General features: G+C 53.3%; 3 protein-coding genes across 3 annotated transcripts; 2 read left to right on the top strand and 1 right to left on the bottom strand.

Moving 5' to 3' along the window:
• Positions 1-321: 321 nt before the first annotated feature.
• SSR2 (signal sequence receptor subunit 2) lies at positions 322-4,261 on the bottom strand. Its single transcript, XM_065653744.1, has 6 exons — positions 4,216-4,261; positions 2,725-2,879; positions 2,077-2,175; positions 1,575-1,683; positions 1,354-1,431; positions 322-1,046 (listed from the first exon to the last, which is right to left on the bottom strand). Exons 2-6 carry the CDS (start codon positions 2,877-2,879, stop codon positions 936-938), a joined length of 552 nt encoding a protein of 183 aa, XP_065509816.1. The 5' UTR covers positions 4,216-4,261; the 3' UTR covers positions 322-935.
• A 4,161-nt stretch (positions 4,262-8,422) lies between these two features.
• On the top strand, positions 8,423-19,127 carry CCT3 (chaperonin containing TCP1 subunit 3). The gene is made up of 14 exons (XM_065653570.1): positions 8,423-8,539; positions 10,183-10,244; positions 10,699-10,749; positions 10,834-10,896; positions 11,411-11,507; positions 11,887-12,004; positions 12,190-12,376; positions 12,686-12,835; positions 13,121-13,253; positions 13,693-13,774; positions 13,874-14,054; positions 14,909-15,154; positions 17,132-17,263; positions 18,872-19,127. The coding sequence occupies exons 1-14, from the start codon at positions 8,509-8,511 to the stop codon at positions 18,974-18,976; spliced, it is 1,638 nt and encodes a 545-aa protein (XP_065509642.1). The 5' UTR covers positions 8,423-8,508; the 3' UTR covers positions 18,977-19,127.
• A 92-nt stretch (positions 19,128-19,219) lies between these two features.
• Positions 19,220-23,525, top strand: GLMP (glycosylated lysosomal membrane protein). Its single transcript, XM_065653708.1, has 6 exons — positions 19,220-19,283; positions 20,214-20,471; positions 20,750-20,932; positions 21,074-21,292; positions 21,958-22,235; positions 22,558-23,525. The coding sequence occupies exons 1-6, from the start codon at positions 19,236-19,238 to the stop codon at positions 22,724-22,726; spliced, it is 1,155 nt and encodes a 384-aa protein (XP_065509780.1). The 5' UTR covers positions 19,220-19,235; the 3' UTR covers positions 22,727-23,525.
• The last annotated feature ends 294 nt before the right edge of the window (positions 23,526-23,819 follow it).

Genomic DNA, 23,819 nt, shown 5'->3' with positions numbered 1-23,819 from the left:
TGCCAGGTCCCCTGCTGCACATCCTCATTGTGCCACCCTCTCCCCCCGGAGGGAAAGCACAAATCAATGCCCAACACGCAGCCAGAGCAGCATTTCTTTATCGCTGTGAAGAGAAATCTCACACTCGGAGCTGCCAGGAACATGGTGTGAGGTATCGGGCCTTCTGGGAACAGAACAATAAACCTGGCAAAGCAAATTCTTTCCCTCTTCCATTTATTTTATTGCTAAAGCGATGACTTATTTTACTGACTGTATCCACATTAGCTGCTTCTGAAGGCAGCCAGGTGCCCTCAGGGCTTTCTGGTAAAAAAGAAAGGCATCTTTCATGGCATTCATTTTATTACAAAATCCTCAGTACCTCAACACCCCTTAACAGCAACCAGAAAAAAACCAAACACAGCAATTAACCGCTCAGCAAAATACAACGGGGCTGTCTAGAGAACGAGCATTGAAGGGACCTCCTGTCCCCCCCGTCAAAGCAGCAGCTCTAGTTTGGTCACTACACGGAGCTCACTGCTCCCCATAGATGTTTCAGGGAGGAGAAGAAGGGCCCCGAGATTTAACATTTTTGGGAAGACTGGAGCAAGCAAAGAGCCATTTGGCCAAATCAAGTCCGGAGGCAGCAGAGCTGCACCCCCACAAACAAGATCCTCTGGGGGTGTTCACGCATTCACAACCCCAAGACACCACGTCTGCAATGGAGGAAAGGGTCTCTGCATCAAATACACAGACAAGGGGGTTTGCGTTTGTTTCTTTTTTTGCTTGTTTCTTTTTTAAGACGTAGAAGACAACGCGTCGCTGCTGGGGAAGTGACCAATTCCCTCTTGCCCACTCTGCAGGGGCGACGGTTGCTGACCCCAACACACCTCGCGGTTCTGGTGGGTTCGTGTTTGTTCTCTCCTGAGCTCCGGGGTGCTGCTGGAGTTTGTCTTTGCTCAGTTCTTTTTGGTCTTGGGGGTGTCATACTTTCTCTTGCTCGAGTACCACAGCAGCAGCGGGATGCCGATGGAGGGCAGGGTCATCACGCCGAAAGCCGCCCAGTCCAGCTAGGAGAAATTTTTAGAAAGAGTCAAACCAAATCACATACAGATGAGTCTTATAACCATTAGATCTTCTACTCTGAAAGCTTCTGGCCCAAATCCCACAGTGCCAGCTCCTTCCAGAGGTAGCTGGATGAAAACTCTTTGCTTGTTCTGTGATTCTCTTCTGCACAACTGATAATGGATTCATTGTGATCCACTTTGGAGTTTTCCAGGTGACCTTAATGCCAACCAAACGCGCCACAAACCCACAAACGTGCTGTGGTGCGAGTTGCTACAGTGCAATTTCAGTTACTGACTGAAAGGTACTTACAAAATGTGGGGAGAACCTCCTGTCAAACTCCCGCTGAGCCAAGATTCCTCCCTGCCCAGGAGCACTAGTGAAACCAACCTGAAAAAGAGTATTTGTCACCTTTCCACGGGCAGTATGGGAGTGCAGGGACAGGCGTCACCCTGCAAGGAGCAGCTCGAAGAGCATTATCAGGTGTATCTGCCATCCAATTTGGGCAAGGATCCTCTAAACAGTCAACTCACCACAACCTGCCCACCCTCCTGTGCCAGGTATGTGATGGTGGCAGAGGTGAAGTTGAAGTAACCAGCTTTGAGAGGCCGCAGAACTACAGTGTGGGAGACGTTACTTGCTCTGAGAGCCGTAAGTTAAGGAAAATAGTTGCATTTCATCAAAGAGAGAGAAGGAAGGAGATAAAGAGACCTCAAACCAGCTGGAAGGGTCAAGATCCTCTGTCGCTACAGACACCCAGACCCTTCCACGACTGATCCAGCTGCTCCCCCTTCCCAGGCAGGTGAATTGCAAAGGGACCTGGTCCCATCTCCAAGGAATTTGGGGGTTTGTTTTTCACTGTTTTTTATTTGTTTTTAAACCACAGCACTTTGAAGGAGAACAGAGATTTGCATTCAATACCCTGCCCAGGGTCTGGTGTGCTGGAACTTCTGTGACAACAAATGAGGACAGGAGAGCTACAGGATGCTCCGGGGCAAGGAGCATCAGGAGAAATTTCAGAACATGGAAAGATACGGAGCGATCCTGTCCCACTTGACATTGAGCATCCCGGAGACAATGCCGAAATCTTCTGGAGGGAAAGAATCATCCGACAGCTCCACGTCTAAAGCAGCACTAAATGTAAAAAAGAAAGCAATGAGAAGAGTAGAACTTGGAGTTCTACTCACTGGGGACTGCAGCAAAGAGCGAGGATGGTTCCACACTGACAATTCAGCAGCTGGAATAACTGGTGTTTGAAACATAAAAAGGCACCAAGAGAAGATGGGGAGGAGAGTGAAGGTGTGTTACAGGGAGGCTGAAGAAAGATGAAGGCAAAGCTGAGAGAAGCTGCAAAAAAAAAGACAGAGAACTGGACGTGAACAAGAGCTCCCCAAGCCAAGAACGGGAGGCTGCGTGTGTGGGGAGCAGAGTGTCAAGAGACACACAAGTAACCACACTGAGGTCAACATCTAGAGCGGCTGCGAGATGAAAGCAGGAAAGCGTGCAAGCAGGAACAACAGAACAGAAAGAAAAGGGCGAATTGCAGGGTCGAACCTTCAGGCAGTGGTGGTGAGCTCAGAGTCGGGGAACAAGGGTGCCAGCACATCACGGAGCCCAAAAATAGTCTCTGCGGACACAGAACTTCTGCTCCTGGTCATTATGAGAAGCCTGGATATAACTTACCTGGAGCCAACGTTGTATATGTTGTACTGCAAAGTCAAGTCCTTGCCTTCCACTGCATATCTGTTTAACAGAGATTTGGAGGCCAGAAGCCTGGCGCCTTCCTCACAGCGGGCCACGGAAAACAGGGCAAACACGGCGAGAATCAGGAGCTTCATCTGGCCGCAAAAGAAAACGGAATATCATGTATAATTTAATTGCAAAAAGAACACAAACGGGACAATGAAAAAAGACAATCTGGGCATTCCTGTGTAGTGAGACACAACCAGCTGTATAGTTCACAGCACTGTTGATAAAGGATTGTCAGGGAGTTGGCAGAAAGTTACCTTGGCTCCACGCAATGCTGCAATGGCCCCCAAAATACCTGTGCACTTTCCTGTGGGGATGCAAGAAGTGGCACAGCAGCGGCCCAGACCCACAGGTATGGAAAAAGATGATAGTTTTTTCTCTTTCCAAAGCCGCCACAAGTATCACTGCCCCATATCACATCTCAGTAGGTGACAAAGGACTCAGATCACAAAGCCTCTTCTAGTAACTTTCAGAGTAAAATCTTCATCAATTAACAGGTTCACCAGTTTTGGGAATTAACAGTTAATCGCCATTGTGAAGGATGGCAGCTTTCCAGCACTGTCTTACACAACAGAGTTCGCTCTCCTCCCCATCAAATCTTCTGTTCTTCTCCGAAAGTACTAGATCCTCCTTCCAGCTGAGGGAGCTGGGGCTCTTGAGCTGGGAAGAAACTGAGGGGTGAGCTCATTCATGGGGATCAATATGGAAAGGGGGAGTGTCAGGAGGATGGAGCCAGGCTCTTCTGGGTGACAACCAGTGACAGGACAAGGGGCAATGGGTGCAAACTGAAACACAGGAGGTTCCGCTTGAATAGGAGAAGAAACTTGTTCGCGGTGAGGGTGCCAGAGCCTGGCCCAGGCTGCCCAGGGAGGTTGTGGAGTCTCCTTCTCTGCAGACATTCCAACCCGCCTGGACACCTTCTGTGTAACCTCAGCTGGGTGTTCCTGCTCCGGCGGGGGGGGTTGCACTGGATGAGCTTTCGAGGTCCCTTCCAACCCCTGACATTCTGGGGTTCTGTGATTTGTTATTCTTTCCTATTCCCACCCCCTGAGATACAACCACCCCCCTCCAGGAGCCCTTTGGTCCCCAGAAGTCCCAGCTTCACATCATGTTGTCCCAGCATCCCTGGAGCTGCTGAGAGGGCAAGGAGACCACACACTCATTATATACGCTGCTCATTCGGAAACTTGTTAACGCTTCTCAATGCAAAAGCTGCTCACGTGTCAGAGTCTCCGCTGTCTCTTCCTTCCCCTCAGAACTCCCCTGACAGCCTCCACAGCAGCACCACCCCCCAGGCCGCTCATACACCCCCACACCGAGACCCAGGGGGAAGCTGAGAGCTACCGCGCGGCCCCGCGCCCCAGTTCCTCCCTTCACGGACCCTCCCGGACCCCAAATCTCTCCCCACACCCCGGGACCTCTCACCGTCGCTGCCCGGCGGCTCCCAGCGTTAAGGCCGCGTCAGCGCAGCGGAACCGGAAGTGCCCGGCGGAACGGAACATGGGGGCTCCGCGGCCCCGGGGCACGCTGGGAAATGTAGTCTGTGGCGGGAGGGGACTCCGCGCCTGCGCAGAGGGCGTCCCACAGAACGACAGGATCACAGTGTCAGGGGTTGGAAGGGACCTCGGAAGCTCATCCAGACCAATCCCAGCCGGAGCAGGAACACCCAGCTGAGGTTACACAGGAAGGTGTCCAGGCGGGTTGGAATGTCTGCACAGAAGGAGACTCCACAACCTCCCTGGGCAGCCTGGGCCAGGCTCTGGCACCCTCACCGCGAACAAGTTTCTTCTCCTATTCAAGCGGAACCTCCTGTGTTCCAGTTTGCACCCATTGCCCCTTGTCCTGTCACTGGCTGTCACCCAGAAGAGCCTGGCTCCATCCTCCTGACACTCCCCCTTTCCATATTGATCCCCATGAATGAGCTCAGCCCTCAGTCTCCTCTTCTCCAGCTCCAGAGCCCCAGCTCCTCAGCCTTTCCTCGGCAGGGAGATGCTCCACTCCCTCCAGCATCTTCGTGGCTGCGCTGGACTCTCTCCAGCAGTTCCCTGTCCTGCTGGAGCTGAGGGGCCCAGCACTGGGCACGATATTCCAGCTGCGGCCTCCCCAGGGCAGAGCAGAGGGGCAGGAGAACCTCTCTGACCTACTGACCACCCCGCTTCTAATCCCCCCAGGTCCCATTGGCCTTCCTGGCCACAAGGGCCCAGTGGTGGCTCAGCCCACAGCACCCAGCATTCCCAGTTGGTCACCCATCCAAGGACTAACCGGGCCTGACCCTGCTTAGCTTCCAAGATCTCAGGGTGCAATGGTTGTTTATATTATATATATATATATATGTTCCCCAAGTGTATCTTGATAGTATCTGAACTAAACCCTTTTTTCAAGGGCAGAGTAGAGAGGAGGAGAATCTCTCTGGACCTACTGACCACTCCTGCTTCTAATCCCGCCCAGGTCCCATTGGCCTTCCTGGCCACAAGGGCCCAGTGCTGGCTCATGGTCACCCTGCTGTCCCCCAGGACCCCCAGCTCCCTTTTCACTGCTCTCCTGCCACTGCCCTGCCCTCTGCTCCGGGGTCTGAACCAGCTTCCTGGAAGCATCTGCAAAACAGCGGCTTTTAGTCCAAAAATACTATTTATAAACCCTTGGCGGCAGAACACAGAGCGCTGCCCCCACCCAGGCCCCAGCCCCACATCAGAGCCGCCCCACCTGGCGCGGCAGGTTTGGAGCTGGAAGGTGCAGCTGGAGGAATCACCTCGCCAGGACCCCATGTCCCTTTAGGGAGAAGGGGACAAGTGGCCCTAAACTGGGGTTTCGGTTTGCTGGAGGCCCGTTGCTGCAGTTGGTGGTTTGGGTGATAAAGAAAAGTTGGCAAAAAGACTCTTTAACACGGTTTTTAAAGTGTTAAAAAGCAGCACTTTTATTACGGCGTGCCGGACGCTCGGAGGAACGCTTCTCTAATCGAGCGCACACGCATGATTCGCACTTCTTGGTATTTATTACACATAACTATTGCATAGTCATTTGTCTCTACTTAGTTAATGCATTAAACATGAAATATTTCCATAACCCTGCCATTTGCTAGAAGTGCATCTTTGGTATTCCTGAGTCTTCATCGGGGTCTCTGGTGTCCCCGGTGTCCTTGCAGCTGGTGCCTCCCTGGTGTCGGCTCCTTGACCTGATTTCTTGAGCGTGCATGTTGTCATTTTGTGCTGCTAATCAGCAAAAGTCACGTAGCTCTTTCTTCATTTAGTGGCACATCCTGCTTTCCCAGCTTGCAAGCCAAGGACATCCCGCTTTGCCTCATGTCCAGTCTCTATAGTGCTGTTGTTTCTCTGTTAGGTTTTTCTGTTACATTAGGCCCAGTCTTGCTACATTAGGCTTAGTCTTGCTACATTATGCCTACGGGTTTCTAAATGATTATTGTTCTCGTTATCATGGGAGAGAAGACAACGATGCTGCCAAGTGAGGATATTGGGTGGGCAACTAGAAAAAGGCCATACCTCCCCTCCTCCTGTGACCACCGCTCCGGGTTCTTCCCATCTGCTTTTGAGTTGGGTGTGATTCTCCTCTGATCTCCCTCTTGAAGAGCTCTGGGAACAAGGGGGAAAAACAGGCACCCTCCATGCTTTGCCTTCAGTCAGTGACGAGCAGGTAGAGCAGGAGCCCGATGACCACCATGGCTCGGACGAGCACTTCAACCAGGAGCAGCAGCACGACGAAGATGAGGACGATGAGCAGCTCTGCCCAGCCCACCAGCACAGCCAACTGCATAGAGGCTCAGGAAAGCGATGAGGGGGGAGAGGATGAGGACAGGGAGGAGGATCAGGCTTAAATTCCTCAAACATCAGGTGGGACGTCAGACCCAAAACTCTGCCTGCGTGTCTTAGGGACACTTTGCTTAACTAACCCGGCACCAGAGAGGCTCCACCCTTCTGTTTCCGACAGATTAGGAAATGTCCTGACCTCCCTGCTGCAAAACCAGTAATAAAACTCATCGTAAGAAGGACATTGAAATACTAGAGAGAGTGCAGAGGAGGCGACAAAGCTGGTGAGGGGCTGGAGCACAAGTGTGATGGGAGCGGCTGAGGGAGCTGGGGGTTCAGCTGGAGAACAGGAGCTGAGGGGAGACCTTCTGATCTCTGACCTGCCTGAAAGGAGCTTGGAGCCAGGGGGGGTCGGGCTCTGCTCCCCAGGAACAAGCGCCAGGACCAGAGGAAACGGCCTCGAGTTGCGCCAGGGGAGGTTGAGGTTGGATGTGGGGAACAATTTCTTCCCCAAAGGGCTGTGGGGCGTTGGAACAGGCTGCCCAGGGCAGTGCTGGAGTCACCATCCCTGGAGGGGTTTAAAAGACATTTAGACGAGGCTCTCAGGGACGTGGGTTAGTGCTGGATTTGGGTTGTGGTTGGACTTGGTGAACCTGAAGGTCTCTTCCAACCAAAATGATTCTATGGTTCTAAACCAGAAAACCACTGGGTCCAATTTGCAGAGCTGGAGGAAGCTCTGTCACCTGTTCCTGTTCCTCAGGCCGTTCCCTTCAGACCTGTGGTGGGAGAAAAACCACAAACCCATCCCTCTGGACACACGTTCTTCACACACACAAATGGACAGCCCATGAATCCACCTCTCCAGGGCCACTGGCTCTACGTGCCACCTCCTAGTCTTTCTCTTATCAAAGTTCCCCGCTCCCAACCTTTGCCAACAGACCTCCGTACACCCACTTTCTTCTTTCCCTGCTGAATCGGGCAGAGTTTATCCAAGCTGCAGACTACGGTGAGCACCACAGAGCTTAAATCAACGTTAGCGGAGTAATCGTCACATCAGCTAAATTCTCTCTCCCCCAGCTCAGCGGGGTTTGCTGCAGCACGAGGATGGACGAGGACCCCGTTGCCCAAACACTGAGAAAACACCCATCCTTGGCCTAAGAAGCTTCGTTTTTGACAAAGAAGAGGTTTGGGTTCCTTAGCAAAGCACCGTACTCAAGCAGCAGTAGGGTAACAGAGGTTTAATAGGTTAAGCGACTTTTTCTATATATTTTTCTTCCTGGTTGATGGGTGGTGGGTTTGTGTGAGCTCAAGGAGAGCAGATCACTGCTGACACGAAGCCTTGTTATTCTGAAATGAAGAAATAAACTTAACAGCAAGGTCAGTTATAGTGTTAAGCGGCATTATTTATTTTATTAGTGCTGGAGAACACTGGGGATCATCATTCATAAGTGCTCCAAACACTGGATGCTCTTGCACTGCTTATGTTCACATAATTACTACATATGCACTACGACTTTTGAAAATTTTGAAATACATCTATACTAAGAAATAACTGATGACGTTAGTTATAATTGTTTAGTTTCTTACTTACAATACATCTATTCATTATTAAATATAAACTAAGCGCTCTGTTTCCCGAATCACTCTCTGATCCCCCCCGCATCGTTGGTACAGTCGGCGGCCGCAACCCGCACATGCGCAGTACGACGCGGCCCCGCCCAACTTGCCGCGGCCCCATGCGCTGGGGCGCCGCTTCTCAGCCGAACATGCTGTCAGTGCCGAGGGGGAGGATCCCCGCCTCCTTATTGGGCGCCGGGCCGGCGGCGCGGGCTGCGATTGGTCGTTGTGGGCGGGGAGGCGGGGTAGGGTGAGGCGGCAGGGGGAGGCGGCATTTCTCGGAGCGGCCGCCGCGCGGTCTCCAGAAGGTTCCGTGCCCGGTGCCGCAGCTGCCGTCGCGATGATGGGTCCGCGCCCCGTCCTGGTGCTCAGTGAGTGTCGCCGCCGGCCGGCCCGGCCTCTCGCGGGTCCCGGGGATGGGGGCTGAGGGGAGGGGTCGGCTCCGGTCCGGGTCCTTGTCTGCTCACCCTCCCCGCCGCCATGTTGTTCTCCCTCACGGCCGGGCCCGCCCGCGCAGAGCGAACCGGGCCGGGGTCCCCCCGCTCCCCGGGGGTTCTGCTGAACCTCCACACGCCCTGAGCTCCCCCCTCGCTCTCAGGCCCCTCGGCCCGGCCACCCTTCGCTGCCTGCGCGGGCCCCGCAGCCCGCGCTCCTCGTTAAACGCCGTTTCCCGGCGGATCGCGGCTTCTCTCCGCTGTTTTCACACAATGACAGAACGTCAGGGGTTGGAAGGGACCTGGAAAGTTCATCCAGTGCAATCTCCCCGCCGGAGCAGGAACACCCAGCTGAGGTTACACAGGAAGGTGTCCAGGCGGGTTGGAATGTCTGCAGAGAAGGAGACTCCACAACCTCCCTGGGCAGCCTGGGCCAGGCTCTGGCACCCTCACCGCGAACAAGTTTCTTCTCCTGTTCAAGCGGAACCTCCTGTGTTCCAGTTTGCACCCATTGCCCCTTGTCCTGTCACTGGCTGTCACCCAGAAGAGCCTGGCTGCATCCTCCTGACACTCCCCCTTTCCATATTGATCCCCATGAATGAGCTCAGCCCTCAGTCTCCTCTTCTCCAGCTCCAGAGCCCCAGCTCCTCAGCCTTTCCTCGGCAGGGAGATGCTCCACTCCCTTCAGCATCTTGGTGGCTGCGCTGGACTCTCTCCAGCAGTTCCCTGTCCTGCTGGAGCTGAGGGGCCCAGAACTGGACACAATATTCCAGCTGCGGCCTCCCCAGGGCAGAGCAGAGGGGCAGGAGAACCTCTCTGACCTACTGACCACCCCCCTTCTAATCCCCCCCAGGTCCCATTGGCCTTCCTGGCCACGAGGGCCCAGTGCTGGCTCATGGTCACCCCGCTGTCCCCCAGCACCCCCAGCTCCCTTTTCACTGCTCTCCAACAGCTCATTCCCCAACTTACACTGGAACCTGGGGTTGTTCTTGCTCAGATGCAACACTCTACACTTGCCCTTGTTATATTTCATTAATTTTTTCCTCTCCTTGTGTTTCTCAGCACGTTCCTTGTGCTGTTCCGTTTGAACCCCTCGCACTTTGGGATTCTGTCACCACCCTCCAATATGAGACTTCTTTGGCTTTTGGGGTTGTTTTTTGTGCTTGAGTTTCTCATCTCTCCATCCACTCTGCTCAACATTAGACCAGCAGATGGTCAACAGGGACCCCTTTGCTACAGACCTCCTGACCTTCTTCTTGGCGCTTCTTTTACTGTTGCTGTCTGTTGTTCTTTGTTATAAACCTATAGGCACAAATATCACTTGTGAAGTAAATCAGTGCTCATGCAGCCCATGCTTGTCACAAAAGAAAATGATGCTAATCAGGAATTCCATTATAATAAGAAATATTGTTTTTCTCTGACTGTTCTTTGCATACAGTTTCTTCTAGTGGTATTTGTGTTGTAAACTCTGTAATTTAGAGCTGGGGGGGGTGTCTGTCATGCATTTTCAGTGGCAGATGTCTTAGTAAGGTCAGATTAAAGTTACATTTTTGCCTTTCTCTTTTTTCTATGCACTTTAGGTCAGAATATGAAACGTGAGTCTGGAAGAAAAGTCCAGACTGGAAACATCACTGCTGCTAAGGTACCATATTCTGATGTCGGGGTCTTTTTATTCTTTTGTGTGTATGTGTATATATATTTAAGAGGGAAAAGTGGATCTGAAGCAGGTTTTGTCTGGTCTGTATCAATCCGGGATAGAAGCAGCATAGAAAATGAACGTTCAGTGTTCAAACAGTAGGTGCCGTGTAAGTGAACGTGGAGGGGTTTAATCCACCAAAACCTCTTTCCCTGCAAAATCTAAAAGTGTCGAAGTGTTGATGTTGGATTTAGATAATAATTCAGTGTGATGCCAGTGCTCTTACAATCCCTGTGTTGCCATCCCCACACGATTCCTAACTTGTACTGCATCTAAGCAACTGTAGAGTCGTTGAGTCACTTAGATTTTGCAGTGGCTACTTGTTTCATATAGATTATGCAGGTTTTTTTCTGATGTTTGGTGCCCTCCTGTATTGCCTAATTTCTTTTCTTCTTCCTAGACTATTGCTGACATTATCCGAACATGTTTGGGACCGAGAGCTATGATGAAGGTGAGAACTTTTGCTGAAACACCCGCCCAGAAACATCACCCACGCCAAAGGTCAACGCAAATGTTGTTTCTCTTTTGTTTGCAGATGCTTTTGGACCCCATGGGTGGGATCGTGATGACCAATGATGGCAACGCTATTCTTAGAGAAGTAAGTTTCTCCTAAAGGGTTGTCTTGCTTAACACGCAAGTCAGAATCTTCCAGGATACCACTACTAAAGGGCAGCACCAAGAAAAGTATTTACTGGGGAGGGATTAAATAATTCCAGCAAATGCTCTTCCTCCTCAGAAAAGCAGGTTTGATCCCAGGGCACTGAGTTTTCATGGAGGTTTTACAAGACTGGTGTAAATTCTGGGATAACTGTGGCTGTAATTGCATCAAAACCTTGTGAGTGGCTGCTTGCTTTTTAATTAGATGTAGAAATCCTTGTTGTCTTGCTGGTGCAAGTGCCATAGAAATAGCACCACAAAAATTGCAATGCCTGAAAAACTGTGAGAGACGCGATATTGTGAAATACAAGGGCTTATTTTTGGTCTGAAAAGGGAAGAAAAATCTTGGCTATAGTCAGGCAGAATACCTTTGCGTGGTGTTTGTTCCATGAGTGTTGCAAGAAGTTTCTGCTTTAGTATTCTGGACCAAAACTGTGGCCCTTGCTCCTGTGCAGATTCAAGTCCAGCATCCAGCTGCAAAATCAATGATTGAGATCAGCCGCACTCAGGATGAAGAAGTTGGAGATGGGACCACGTCTGTAATTATCCTTGGTAAGGAGAATAAATAAGACAGACTTTTTATAGAGGTTTAAGGCTGAACTTCACCCTTTTTGCTCATCAGAGCAAACAGGCCTTTATGAGACACAGATTTCTTATTTACCCACCCTAAAATTGACACCTTTTTTTTTTTTACTGTGAAGAGAATGCTTGGTTCGTTAGTCCCTTAAGTGATCGGCTCTGTGCTTCAGAACGTCGTGTTGTTTCCCAAAAATAAGCACTGTTGGGTATCAAGAAAATGTAGAGATGATGTTTGAGCTCTCTGTGCAGACAGCAGATATTCTTGTCTGCTAAGCTGTTCCTTGCCTTGACTGTTGATGACCAATACTGGCTTACCTAGGGAATTCTGATCATTTATTGGGTTTTTTTTTAGCTGGAGAGATGCTCGCTGTTGCCGAACACTTCCTTGAACAGCAGATGCACCCAACTGTGATTATCGGGGCTTATCGTAAGGCTCTGGACGACATGATCAGTATTCTAAAGAAAATTGGGTAAGTGTAGGCTGGTGGTGGTTAGAGAGGAGTGACATGGGGGTTTGGTGCTGCTTAAAGGTGATTCTTCAGGGAATCATTTAGTAAAAAATAACCATATAATTGGAGAGGGACTCAATGAGATTATAGATTGTGGCTTGGAGTAGCACTCGGTTTACTATTTGGTTTTTTTCCTTTTATCTCAGCACTCCAGTGGACGTGAACAACAAAGAGATGATGCTTAAAATAATCAAGAGCGCTATAAATACGAAGGCAATAAACCGCTGGTCTGACTTGGCCTGTAGCATCGCTCTCGATGCCGTTAAGACTGTGGAGTTTGAAGAAAATGGCAGAAAGGAAATTGATATTAAAAAATACGCCAAAGTAGAGAAGGTGGGTACATCCTGAACCGTTTCTTATGTGTGTCCCTTTCTCACTCTGAACTGGTTGTTCCAGGGATGTGATGGGTAGAATTTTGTGCTACTGATCTGCAGTTTGCAAACATAAACCCTAAAGCTCTTTTAGTCAGTGCAATCGGCCTTGCGGGTTTATAGCTCGTAAAATTAACCTGGATCATGACCTGCATCATGGTTATGCAGGAGAGTTTTCCTTTTTCAGTACATGGGATGGATAGTTCAGGAGCACAGATCCAGGTTTTGTCGACCGCCTCGCCTTATTTTGCCCCTTTCTTGTGTCTGTCAGATTCCAGGCGGCTTTAGCGAAGACTCGTGTGTTTTGCGTGGAATCATGGTGAACAAAGACGTAACTCATCCCCGGATGCGTCGCCTTATTAAGAATCCGCGCATCGTCCTTCTGGATTGTTCGCTGGAGTACAAGAAAGGAGAGAGCCAGGTAAAGCGAGTCCTGTAGGAGATGTTCCCAGGTTTTGATTTAAGCCCGGTAAAGTGAAGGGAAGCAGATGGCTCGTTAAAAACAGAAGCGGCAAAAGGCTCCTGTGTTGTTCTGCCTTATGGGGACCTTCTGCAAGTAGAGGCTGATTCTGCTGGGGGCTCAGAACCCTGGGGAAAAGATAGAAATATATAATGGCTGCTGCAGTGGTTGGGGTATGTAAGAGTCAAAGAGGTATTGATGTGTTTTAATGAATGCTAATGTTAATTTACACCTCTATCTGTGCAGACTGATATTGAAATAACACGGGAGGAAGACTTTGCCCGCATCCTGCAGATGGAGGAGGAGTACATCCAGCAGATGTGCGAGGATCTGGTGAGAGTCAAGCCAGACCTGGTCATCACGGAAAAAGGAATTTCTGGTAATAAGACTCGTGATCCTTCTTTGTGTTTGAATTCATCTTCATGAGGTTCATGCTGTGTTAAATGACATGTTCAGTAATTAAAAACAAACAAGCAAACACTCTGAGTTTGAACATGACCCTGCTTTCTTCTGGTTTGTTTTCTTTTTTAGCTTACTAGCAAATAATTCTACATTCCAGACAGTGAAGTTGGTTCTTGAGGTTGCCTTGTGAACTTAAAATAATAGTTTGCTCTTCCAGCATTTGGAAACAATATCAAAACAGCAGTGAGGATGAGTTTAGCAAAGCATGGAAAACTGCACTATAACTTTGGTTTGCAGTTTGGTTTAAGAGGTGACATTTAGGTTTTTTTTTTCCATAACCCTTGTTGCTTTAGAGACACAAAGTTTGTCACGATACCCCTGATTCACCAAATAAAATTGCACAAACCTGATTTCAGACTTGGCCCAGCACTACCTGATGAAAGCCAACATCACGGCGATCCGCAGGGTGAGAAAGACGGACAACAACAGGATCGCCAGGTAAATACTGTCCCCTCACTGTCCCTGGCCTGGAGTTTTCATCTTTTTTCCCCCAGTTCCTATTTGTGAGCATCTCACCGGCCGGTGTTTGTGTGCTAGGGCCTGCGGAGCTCGCATCGTGAGCCGCACGGACGAGCTGCGGGAGGAAGATGTGGGAACCGGAGCCAGGCTCTTTGAGGTTAAAAAAATAGGAGATGAGTATTTTGCCTTCATCACCGATTGCAAAGACCCCAAGGCTTGTACGATCATCCTGCGGGGAGCCAGCAAGGAGATCCTGGCAGTAAGTGATTCGTGTTGCGCTTCCCCTCCTCTCCTGGCCACCTTTGTGGCAGTGAGTTCTTGTTTCCTTTGGAGAGTTTGGATGTGAGTGAAGCAAGTGGGTCCCAGAACAACCCCAGGTTCCAGTGTAAGTTGGGGAATGAGCTGTTGGAGAGCAGTGAAAAGGGAGCTGGGGGTCCTGGGGAACAGCGGGATGAGCATGAGCCAGCACTGGGCCCTTGTGGCCAGGAAGGCCAATGGGACCTGGGGGGGATCAGAAGGGGGGTGGTCAGTAGGTCAGAGAGGTTCTGCTGCCCCTCTGCTCTGCCCTGGGGAGGCCGCACCTGGAATATTGTGTCCAGTTCTGGGCCCCTCAGCTCCAGCAGGACAGGGAACTGCTGGAGAGAGTCCAGCGCAGCCACTAAGATGCTGAAGGGAGTGGAGCATCTCCCTGCCGAGGAAAGGCTGAGGAGCTGGGGCTCTGGAGCTGGAGAAGAGGAGACTGAGGGCTGAGCTCATTCATGGGGATCAATATGGAAAGGGGGAGTGTCAGGAGGATGGAGCCAGGCTCTTCTGGGTGACAACCAGTGACAGGACAAGGGGCAATGGGTGCAAACTGGAACACAGGAGGTTCCGCTTGAATAGGAGAAGAAACTTGTTCGCGGTGAGGGTGCCAGAGCCTGGCCCAGGCTGCCCAGGGAGGTTGTGGAGTCTCCTTCTCTGCAGACATTCCAACCCGCCTGGACACCTTCCTGTGTAACCTCAGCTGGGTGTTCCTGCTCCGGCGGGGGGGTTGCGCTGGATGAGCTTTCGAGGTCCCTTCCAACCCCTGACATTCCGTCATTCTGTGTGATTTATGGTTTTGTGCTGTTGCAGGAGGTGGAACGGAACCTGCAGGATGCCATGCAGGTTTGCCGCAACGTCCTTCTCGACCCGCAGCTGGTGCCAGGCGGCGGAGCCACCGAAATGGCCGTTTCCCAGGCGCTGACCGAGAAGTCCAAGGGCATGACGGGGGTGGAGCAGTGGCCGTACCGCGTGGTGGCCCAGGCGCTCGAGGTCATTCCCCGAACGCTGATCCAGAACTGCGGCGCGAGCACCATCCGCGTGCTGACATCGCTCAGGGTGAGACGTGTGGCGCAGAATGTCCTGAGGTGGAAGGGATTATCAACTCCAACTCCTGTCCCTGCACAGGACAACCCCACAGTTCACACCGTGTGTCTGAGGACATTGTCGTGTAGATGGAGAGTCCCAGGATGGTCTTCGGCTGCTCCATCAACTTAAAAAAATAATTTGGCTTAATGGAGCGTGATAAACTCTGTACGGTGCTGGCAAGCCCTGTGGAAACAACATCATGCAAAAGCAAAGTTGATGATTAAGAGCTAGTTCAGCTAATGATCTCCAGCAGGTAGAGTCACAGGCCTAAAGCTGAAGAGTACAGAAAAAGCTTGAAGTTCATAGGAGCTGTTGTTTTACTAGATACTGGTTATAAGTGTTTGCTAAGCCAGGCTTATAGCATCCGTAAGACTAGCTAGTGATTCAGGATGCGTAACTGTGCAAGAATATGACTGTTATTTTCTTCAGGCGCACATTACACTGGTTAACAGCAGAATGAATGATGTAGGCTGCTCTGTTTGCCCAGAAACATCATGTGGAAAAAGTACTTGTTGCCCAGAAACAGTTTCTGAAAGCATATAATTAGAAATCCTCTGCATGTTAGCTGCTGTGACCTCTGTGTAGCATTTTCCGTGGTGACTTAGAAATAAGCGTGTGGTAGTGAAAAAGGTACAAGGGAGGAAGCACACCTGCTTGGCAACATTTAGAGTAGGAAGTTTGAGTTATCTGAGGAGAAGAGACTGAGAAGTGACCTCATTAATATTTATAAATATGGAAAGGGGGAGTGTCAGGAGGATGGAACCAGGCTCTTCTGGGTGACAACCAGTGACAGGACAAGGGGCAATGGGTGCAAACTGGAACACAGGAGGTTCCGCTTGAATAGGAGAAGAAACTTGTTCGCGGTGAGGGTGCCAGAGCCTGGCCCAGGCTGCCCAGGGAGGTTGTGGAGTCTCCTTCTGTGCAGACATTCCAACCCGCCTGGACACCTTCCTGTGTAACCTCAGCTGGGTGTTCCTGCTCCGGCAGTGGGGTTGGTCTGGATGAGCTTTCGAGGTCCCTTCCAATCCCTGACATTCTGCGATACAAAAGCACCACTTTTAAATTAAGGAAAGAAGGATAACGCTTCTGAAACAGGATTGCTGAAATGAACTTGAACACTGTCAGGTTGGGGCCGTGACATCTCCCTGGGGAGCCTGTTCCAGTGTCCAGCACCTCTGGGTGAAGAACCTTTTCCTCATGTCCAACTGACCTTCCCTGGCACATCTTCCTGCCATTCCCTGGGGTTTGTCACTGTCACAGAGAGAAGAGCTCAGCCCTGCCCCTCCTGCTCTCTGAGGAAGCTGCAGATACGTTGAGCTCTGCCCTCAGTCTGCTCTTCTCCAGGCTGAACAAACCAGTGATTTCAGCCGTTCCTCATAGTTTCCCCTCCAAACCCTCCACCTGGAGAGATCCAGCCCCCTCCTGCGTGTCCTGCCCCTCAGGTCCATCATCACCCAACAGCAGCACCTTGGGTGGCTTTTTCGTAGCTGCTGTAGGTTATCACATTAAAAAAAACCAAACAAACCTTGTTGATGTAACCTGTCCTTGGAAGGAGGTTGAAAGACTTTTTTTTTTTTCCTCCATTAACTGGACTGCAAACATTTTAACTGAAGTTTTGTGCCAAAATGTGAAAGCAAGTAAATGGAATTAAATAGCTTTTTTGGAGGACTGGAGTTTAAAAACAAAACGGCAAAACCTTGAGGGTGATCAAAACCAAAATCTTCCTTTGAGATTAGTTTGGATGGCATGAGAGAGAATATCCCCGGCTCTAACTTCTGAGATAATTGTTTCAGCTGATGCTTAGTAATGTGCTCTTGTATAAACTCTAAATTTGAGAAAATTCTAATGACCTTTTCCTACTTTCCTGAGCCCCGGGCTCAGTTTGAATTTCCAGAAGGTGAATTTGCTGTTTTACCCCAGGTGATGACCTGTTTGTTCTCTTTGCAGGCAAAACACACTCAAGAGGGCAGCCAGAGCTGGGGAGTGAACGGTGAGACCGGAGCCTTGGTCGATATGAAGGACCTGGGGATCTGGGAGCCTTTGGCCGTCAAGTTGCAGACGTACAAAACCGCGGTGGAGGTGAGTGGAGGGGGAGCGGTGCTGCTGCGACATTTAATGAAACATAACAAGGGGAAGGGTAGAGTCTTGTGTCTGGGCAGGAACAACCCCAGGTTCCAGTGTAAGTTGGGGAATGAGCTGTTGGAGAGCAGTGAAAAGGGAGCTGGGGGTCCTGGGGGACAGCGGGGTGAGCATGAGCCAGCACTGGACCCTTGTGGCCAGGAAGGCCAATGGGACCTGGAGGGGATTAGAAGGGGGGTGGTCAGTAGGTCCAGAGAGATTCTCCTCCTCTCTACTCTGCCCTTGAAAAAAGGGTTTAGTTCAGATACTATCAGGATACACTTGGGGAACATATATATATAAATTATCTACAACCATTGCACCCTGAGAATGGCCGATCTTGGAAGCTAAGCAGGGTCAGGCCCGGTTAGTCCTTGGATGGGTGACCAACTGGGAATACTGGGTGCTGTGGGCTGAGCCAGCACTGGGCCCTTGTGGCCAGGAAGGCCAATGGAACCTGGGGGGGATTAGAAGGGGGTGGTCAGTAGGTCAGAGAGGTTCTCCTGCCCCTCTGCTCTGCCCTGGGGAGGCCGCAGCTGGAATATTGTGTCCAGTTCTGGGCCCCTCAGCTCCAGCAGGACAGGGAACTGCTGGAGAGAGTCCAGCGCAGCCACCAAGATGCTGGAGGGAGTGGAGCATCTCCCTGCCGAGGAAAGGCTGAGGAGCTGGGGCTCTGGAGCTGGAGAAGAGGAGACTGAGGGCTGAGCTCATTCATGGGGATCAATATGGAAAGGGGGAGTGTCAGGAGGATGGAGCCAGGCTCTTCTGGGTGACATCCAGTGACAGGACAAGGGGCAATGGGTGCAAACTGGAACACAGGAGGTTCCGCTTGAATAGGAGAAGAAACTTGTTCGCGGTGAGGGTGCCAGAGCCTGGCCCAGGCTGCCCAGGGAGGTTGTGGAGTCTCCTTCTCTGCAGACATTCCAACCCGCCTGGACACCTTCCTGTGTAACCTCAGCTGGGTGTTCCTGCTCTGGCGGGGGGGTTGGACTGGATGAGCTTTCCAGGTCCCTTCCAACCCCTGACATGCTGTCATTCTGCTCTTCGGGTGACACTGTGCACACGGGAGCTGTGATGACAAGAGACGTAGTGCCCATGGGAGCTTGCAGAGGCGTTGATTTGTTTTGATCCCCTGGTTCAAATTTGGCACATTCTGTCCCATGTTTTTCCACAAACTGTGTGAACTGGTGTAGTTACGAGGCCGGGCCGCTCTGCGTTGTGGTTGCTGCTGTGACCAGCAGCGTGCTGGGACCAGGTCCTGGGAGCTTCTGTCCTTCAGTGTCCAACCTCGCCTGTGTCAGCTGCCCTCATTAAAATATTACATTTTGAGCATTTGCTCCCTGGTGTTGGATCAAAGGGACAGTGGGTCCCTTTCTTTTCATCAAGAAATAATGAGGGTCACCCCTGAGCGCTCCCCCCGCCTGGGACAGGCACAGTGTCCTTTGCACTGCTGTGCTGAGACCATCGTTCCATCAAAGGCCCAGGGGTTTTGGTGTGAAAAGGGGGCAGATTGGATTTTATTCTTTGTGATGAGCTCCTGACCGGACCCCTGTGGCTTTTTCTCCGCAGACGGCAGTTCTCCTGCTCCGCATTGATGACATAGTTTCGGGACACAAGAAGAAGGGTGAGGACCAGAGCAAGCAGCCCCCGGCACCCGAGCCAGCCCAGGAATAGGGGTGAAGAACCAGGCGGAACCTCAGCTAGAGCAACCCCGGCTGGGGAAAGAGCTGATGTGTCAATGCCCCTGCTCCGGGAGGGGAGAGCGAGGCTTAATTTAAGTCCCCTGTGTATAACTTCACCATCCTCTTTAAATAAAACGTGTCGAAGCGCGTTCTTTTGTGTGTCTTCGGTTTTTCCGGAAGGGCGGCGGCTCCTTTAAGAGGCTCCCGCCGGGGCGGGCTCCGGGCGGTCACGTGACGCGGCGGCAGCCGCCATGTTGGCGCTGCTGGCGCTGGCGGCGGCGGCCGCGGGCGGGCGGCAGGTGAGGGGGCGGCGGGACCGGGGAACGCGGCCCGGAGCGGCCGCCGCCGCCTCCAGCCTCCGGGCTGGGGCTGGACCCGCGTGTGGGACCGGGCTCCCCTCTCCTTTCACCCCCCCCGTATCGCTCCCGGTTCCCCCGCAGAGCGCCCGGGCCTGATGCTGCTCGCGGTGTGGGGGGCGCAGCGGCTTCTCCGGGGCGCTGAGCCCGGAGCTGCGGGACCCCGCCCCGGGCGCGGTGGGGCAGCGGGGGCTGCGGACCCGTCCTGCCGCTCAGCACCGGCCGAGGGCCCGAGGGGTCCTGAGCCCCTGGGCGGGACGGGGGCGCTGGGAAACTGCTCAGAGTCACAGAACCGCAGAACGTCAGGGGTTGGAAGGGACCTGGAAAGCTCGTCCAGTGCAACCCCCCCGCCGGAGCAGGAACACCCAGCTGAGGTTACACAGGAAGGTGTCCAGGCGGGTTGGAATGTCTGCAGAGAAGGAGACTCCACAACCTCCCTGGGCAGCCTGGGCCAGGCTCTGGCACCCTCACCGCGAACAAGTTTCTTCTCCTATTCAAGCGGAACCTCCTGTGTTCCAGTTTGCACCCACTGCCCCTTGTCCTGTCACTGGCTGTCACCCAGAAGAGCCTGGCTCCATCCTCCTGACACTCCCCCTTTCCATATTGATCCCCATGAATGAGCTCAGCCCTCAGTCTCCTCTTCTCCAGCTCCAGAGCCCCAGCTCCTCAGCCTTTCCCCGGCAGGGAGATGCTCCACTCCCTCCAGCATCTTGGTGGCTGCGCTGGACTCTCTCCAGCAGTTCCCTGTCCTGCTGGAGCTGAGGGGCCCAGAACAATATTCCCGATGCGGTCTCAAAAAGACACTGCAGATTTGGGATTCTCCTGTGCTGGGTAGGATGGAGCCGCCCCCCGACACCTCTCGTTGCTCCGCAGGTGTCGATGCAGTACAACCCCGGCTGGAACAGCTCCTCGGTCAACCTGCTGCACGTGCGGGCCGTGGGGCCCAGGGACACCCTGCACTTCATCTGGAGCAGCATCGGGGCCCCCGCGGTGCTGCTGGTGGTTACGGGGAGCAGGACCAGCACCCTGGGCATCGACTGGAGTCGGCTGCTCTCGCCCGCTCCCACCGGCGCTGTCTGGATCGACCCTCCCGGCAGTGTCATCTACTCCACTGCTGTTGTCTTCACCAAGGTACCGCTGAGGACGGTGACCCTGCACCGGGAGAGACGCCCCACAGGTGGAGGGGACATGGGGAGCTGCCCAGGGCAGAGCAGGTCGGTCGGCAGTTTTCCTAGCTTGCAGGTCCCACCTTGGTTGTCTCTGCCTTGAGCTGTGATTGTCCCTTGAGATATTTGGCCGAGGCAGCTCCTTTTTGGTCTCTTTCCTCTCCCCGGTAGCACCGCAGCCTGTGGACCGTGGCACAACGTGGTGACGTCCACAGTGGCTCCCTCTCCCTTTCCTCTCCCCAGGTGTTTGAGTACGATGAGGACAAAACAGGAGAAGAGCTCTTCTACCCCACGTACGACCTGTCTGACTTTTCCTGGGACAGCATCAATCGCACCCTGAACCACACGGCCCTGACGGCCGAGTTCAAGGGCGTCCCGGCCACTGACCCCAGCGGCAGCTTCTCCAATGGCAGCTTGGCCTTTCGGGTGAGTCTGGGGTGTGTGCTGAGCTGGGATGCTACCAGGAAAACACAGTGTCATGTCCAGAGCGCCTTCTAGAGAGTGAAGGTTGCTCCTTGGTGTCCCGGCTGGTGACCGCGCTGTCCTTCTGACCCGTGTCCCCTGCAGGTGACAGCCTACGAGGCCAGCAGCCGCGACGGGCCGCTGCCCAGCCTCCTGCACACGGCAAACAGCTCGAAAGCGGAGTTTGTCCTGGCTGGGGTGGCTCCGCGGGGCAACAGCTCCCGCTTTGTGCTGGAGGTGGCCACGGTGGAGGAGACGGGGGTGGCGCAGAAGCTGCGTTCAACACGCTCCATTGATGACGAGTACACTCCCACCATCTTCGAGGTGAATGAATTGAGGCTGCATCTGGGGTATTGTGTCCAGTTCTGGGCCCCTCAGTTCCAGCAGGACAGGGAACTGCTGGAGAGAGTCCAGCGCAGCCACGAAGATGCTGAAGGGAGTGGAGCATCTCCCTGCTGAGGAAAGGCTGAGGAGCTGGGGCTCTGGAGCTGGAGAAGAGGAGACTGAGGGCTGAGCTCATTCATGGGGATCAATATGGAAAGGGGGAGTGTCAGGAGGATGGAGCCAGGCTCTTCTGGGTGACAGCCAGTGACAGGACAAGGGGCAATGGGTGCGAACTGGAACACAGGAGGTTCCGCTTGAATAGGAGAAGAAACTTGTTCGCGGTGAGGGTGCCAGAGCCTGGCCCAGGCTGCCCAGGGAGGTTGTGGAGTCTCCTTCTCTGCAGACATTCCAACCCGCCTGGACACCTTCCTGTGTAACCTCAGCTGGGTGTTCCTGCTCCGGCGGGGGGGTTGGTCTGGATGAGCTTCTGAGGTCCCTTCCAACCCCTGACATTCTGTGATTCTGTGAAAACGTGAGGCGAGCACTGGGCTTGGGGACATATCTGCTGCAGGCAGGAGGGTGAGGGGGATCCGGTACTCTCCACCGCAGCTCACCCTGTCACGGGGACCCCCTCCTCCCTTCACCATCTTGCTCTCCCTCCCCAGACGCTCTCCCTGGTCGCCGAGTCCCGAAACGGCAGCTCTGCGCGCAGCTTCCTGCAGTGGAAGGCGACAGCCTACGGGTCCCCAAGCCCCCGGCGCGAGGACAACATCCAGTGCCGCTCTCTGGGGCTGCAGGCGGCCAACTGGACCCTGCCCGTCTCCAGCATCGTCCGCGCCTACTTTGGGGAGGATGCAGGCAGCACCTACACCGTCAGCGCCATCAATATTTCTTTTGGAGGAGAGGATGGGAAGGTTTACCAGGAAAAGCGCTACCTCAGCTGGTGAGCAGGATCTGTTGTGTGTGAAACGATGCTGTCCCAGTCACTAATAACTTGCACTTTGGGGAACTGCCAGGTTAGGGGGATTCTCTGCTTAGTAACCATCTCCTTTCAAAAGTCTGTCTTTTGCTGTTATCCTGTAGTGAAGAGTTGTGCAGTTTATTGATACCCTCCCTCACTCCTCTCCCAGTCTGGAAGACCCTCATGAGATCCTGCCAAGAAATCGCGGTCTGGCCCCGTCAGGGTAGAAAGCACCAGATACTCCACCCATAGGAGGGGGCTGATCCCCGTCTCTGTGGCTGATTTGTCTCGTTCCCTCCTGCAGGTCAGTGCTGCTGGGCTTCGGGCAGCCCCCCCAGGATACCTTCTCCCCCCTTGTCATCTCCATCATGGCTGTGGCATTGGGCACCCCCCTGCTGATGCTCCTGGTGGGCAGCTGCGCGCTCCTCTTCACCCAGGGGAAACGCTACTCTGACTACGAGCCCATCAATTGAGGGGGACGGTCCCCGAAGGACCCCCCAGGATCCTTCTCACCAGGAAACGACCGCGGCTGCCGCAGCGGTCCCGTGCCTGTGATCTCCATCCTCCCCTCTGAGGACCAGGGCGATGTTTGCAGCAGCTGCCCGTGTTGCACATCCCTCCGTCCCGCTCCCTCCCACTGCCCAGATCCTGCAGCTGATTCCTTTTCTTCCTCTGTTTTTTCCTGATCCATCCAGCCAAGGGGGAGCTGCTCAGGGTCGCCTTGAACCGCAGCAAGTCCTCCGTCTTCCATGAGATAAACCCGCTGTGTTGGTGTCCGCAGCCCAGCGGGAGCTGGGACTGGCTGTGCCTTGTCCTGTGCCACTTCAGGGCACTCCAGGCTTGCTGGGCTTGGGGGACAGGGCTGGGGACCGGTACTGCGGTGCTGAGGGCGCCGTGCTGCTTTTCGCTGCGCTGGGGGCACCCTAGAACAGCCCCCTCGACCCAGCTGGGGCTCAGACTCCTCAGTCCCCCCTTCTGCTGCGCTGGCCTCGGTCAGGGCTGCTGGCACGAGAGGGAAACCCGGTGCTGTTTGCAGCCGCCGCTTGAGCTCAGGGACGTCCCGTTGGCCCCCAAAGGGCCAATCCAGCCTTGCTGTGGGTGAACTGCAGCCTGTGGCCTTGCAGGGCTGCTCGGAGGTGCCGCGCGGGTGCTTGAAGCCACGGGGTAAGCGCGGTCTGGGGCTGCTCGGTGTTTGCACCGCGTCACTTGGGAGCATGCTGGGTTTTCATGTTCTCCATCACTGACTTGTCTTCGACCAAATAAAGTGGATTTCTAAGGGCAGTTTCCTGTGGAAATGCTGCACGACACGTGAACGCAAGAGCAGCTCTGGGGTCTTGCAGGAATGAACAGGTGCTGGAGCTCAGCGGGAGCAAAGGTACAAAAACACACTGAGTGGAGGGAGGGTCCCTGCCCTGGGACCCACTCCTGCCCCACAGCGGGGTGTGGGGCTCTGGGGTGCTTTTTCCCTGCAAGCCCAGGCCAGGTCCAGTGTCCCTGCTCAGAAAAGCATTTGAAAGAGTCAAACTCTTCCCTTTCTCTGCGTCGGGCTGCAGGGGGTGAGCTGCT

This window comes from Caloenas nicobarica, chromosome 31 (assembly GCF_036013445.1).
Source record: "Caloenas nicobarica isolate bCalNic1 chromosome 31, bCalNic1.hap1, whole genome shotgun sequence".
NCBI classification, from domain to species: Eukaryota; Metazoa; Chordata; class Aves; order Columbiformes; family Columbidae; genus Caloenas; species Caloenas nicobarica.
This window is presented reverse-complemented; position numbering and strand designations above follow the sequence as displayed.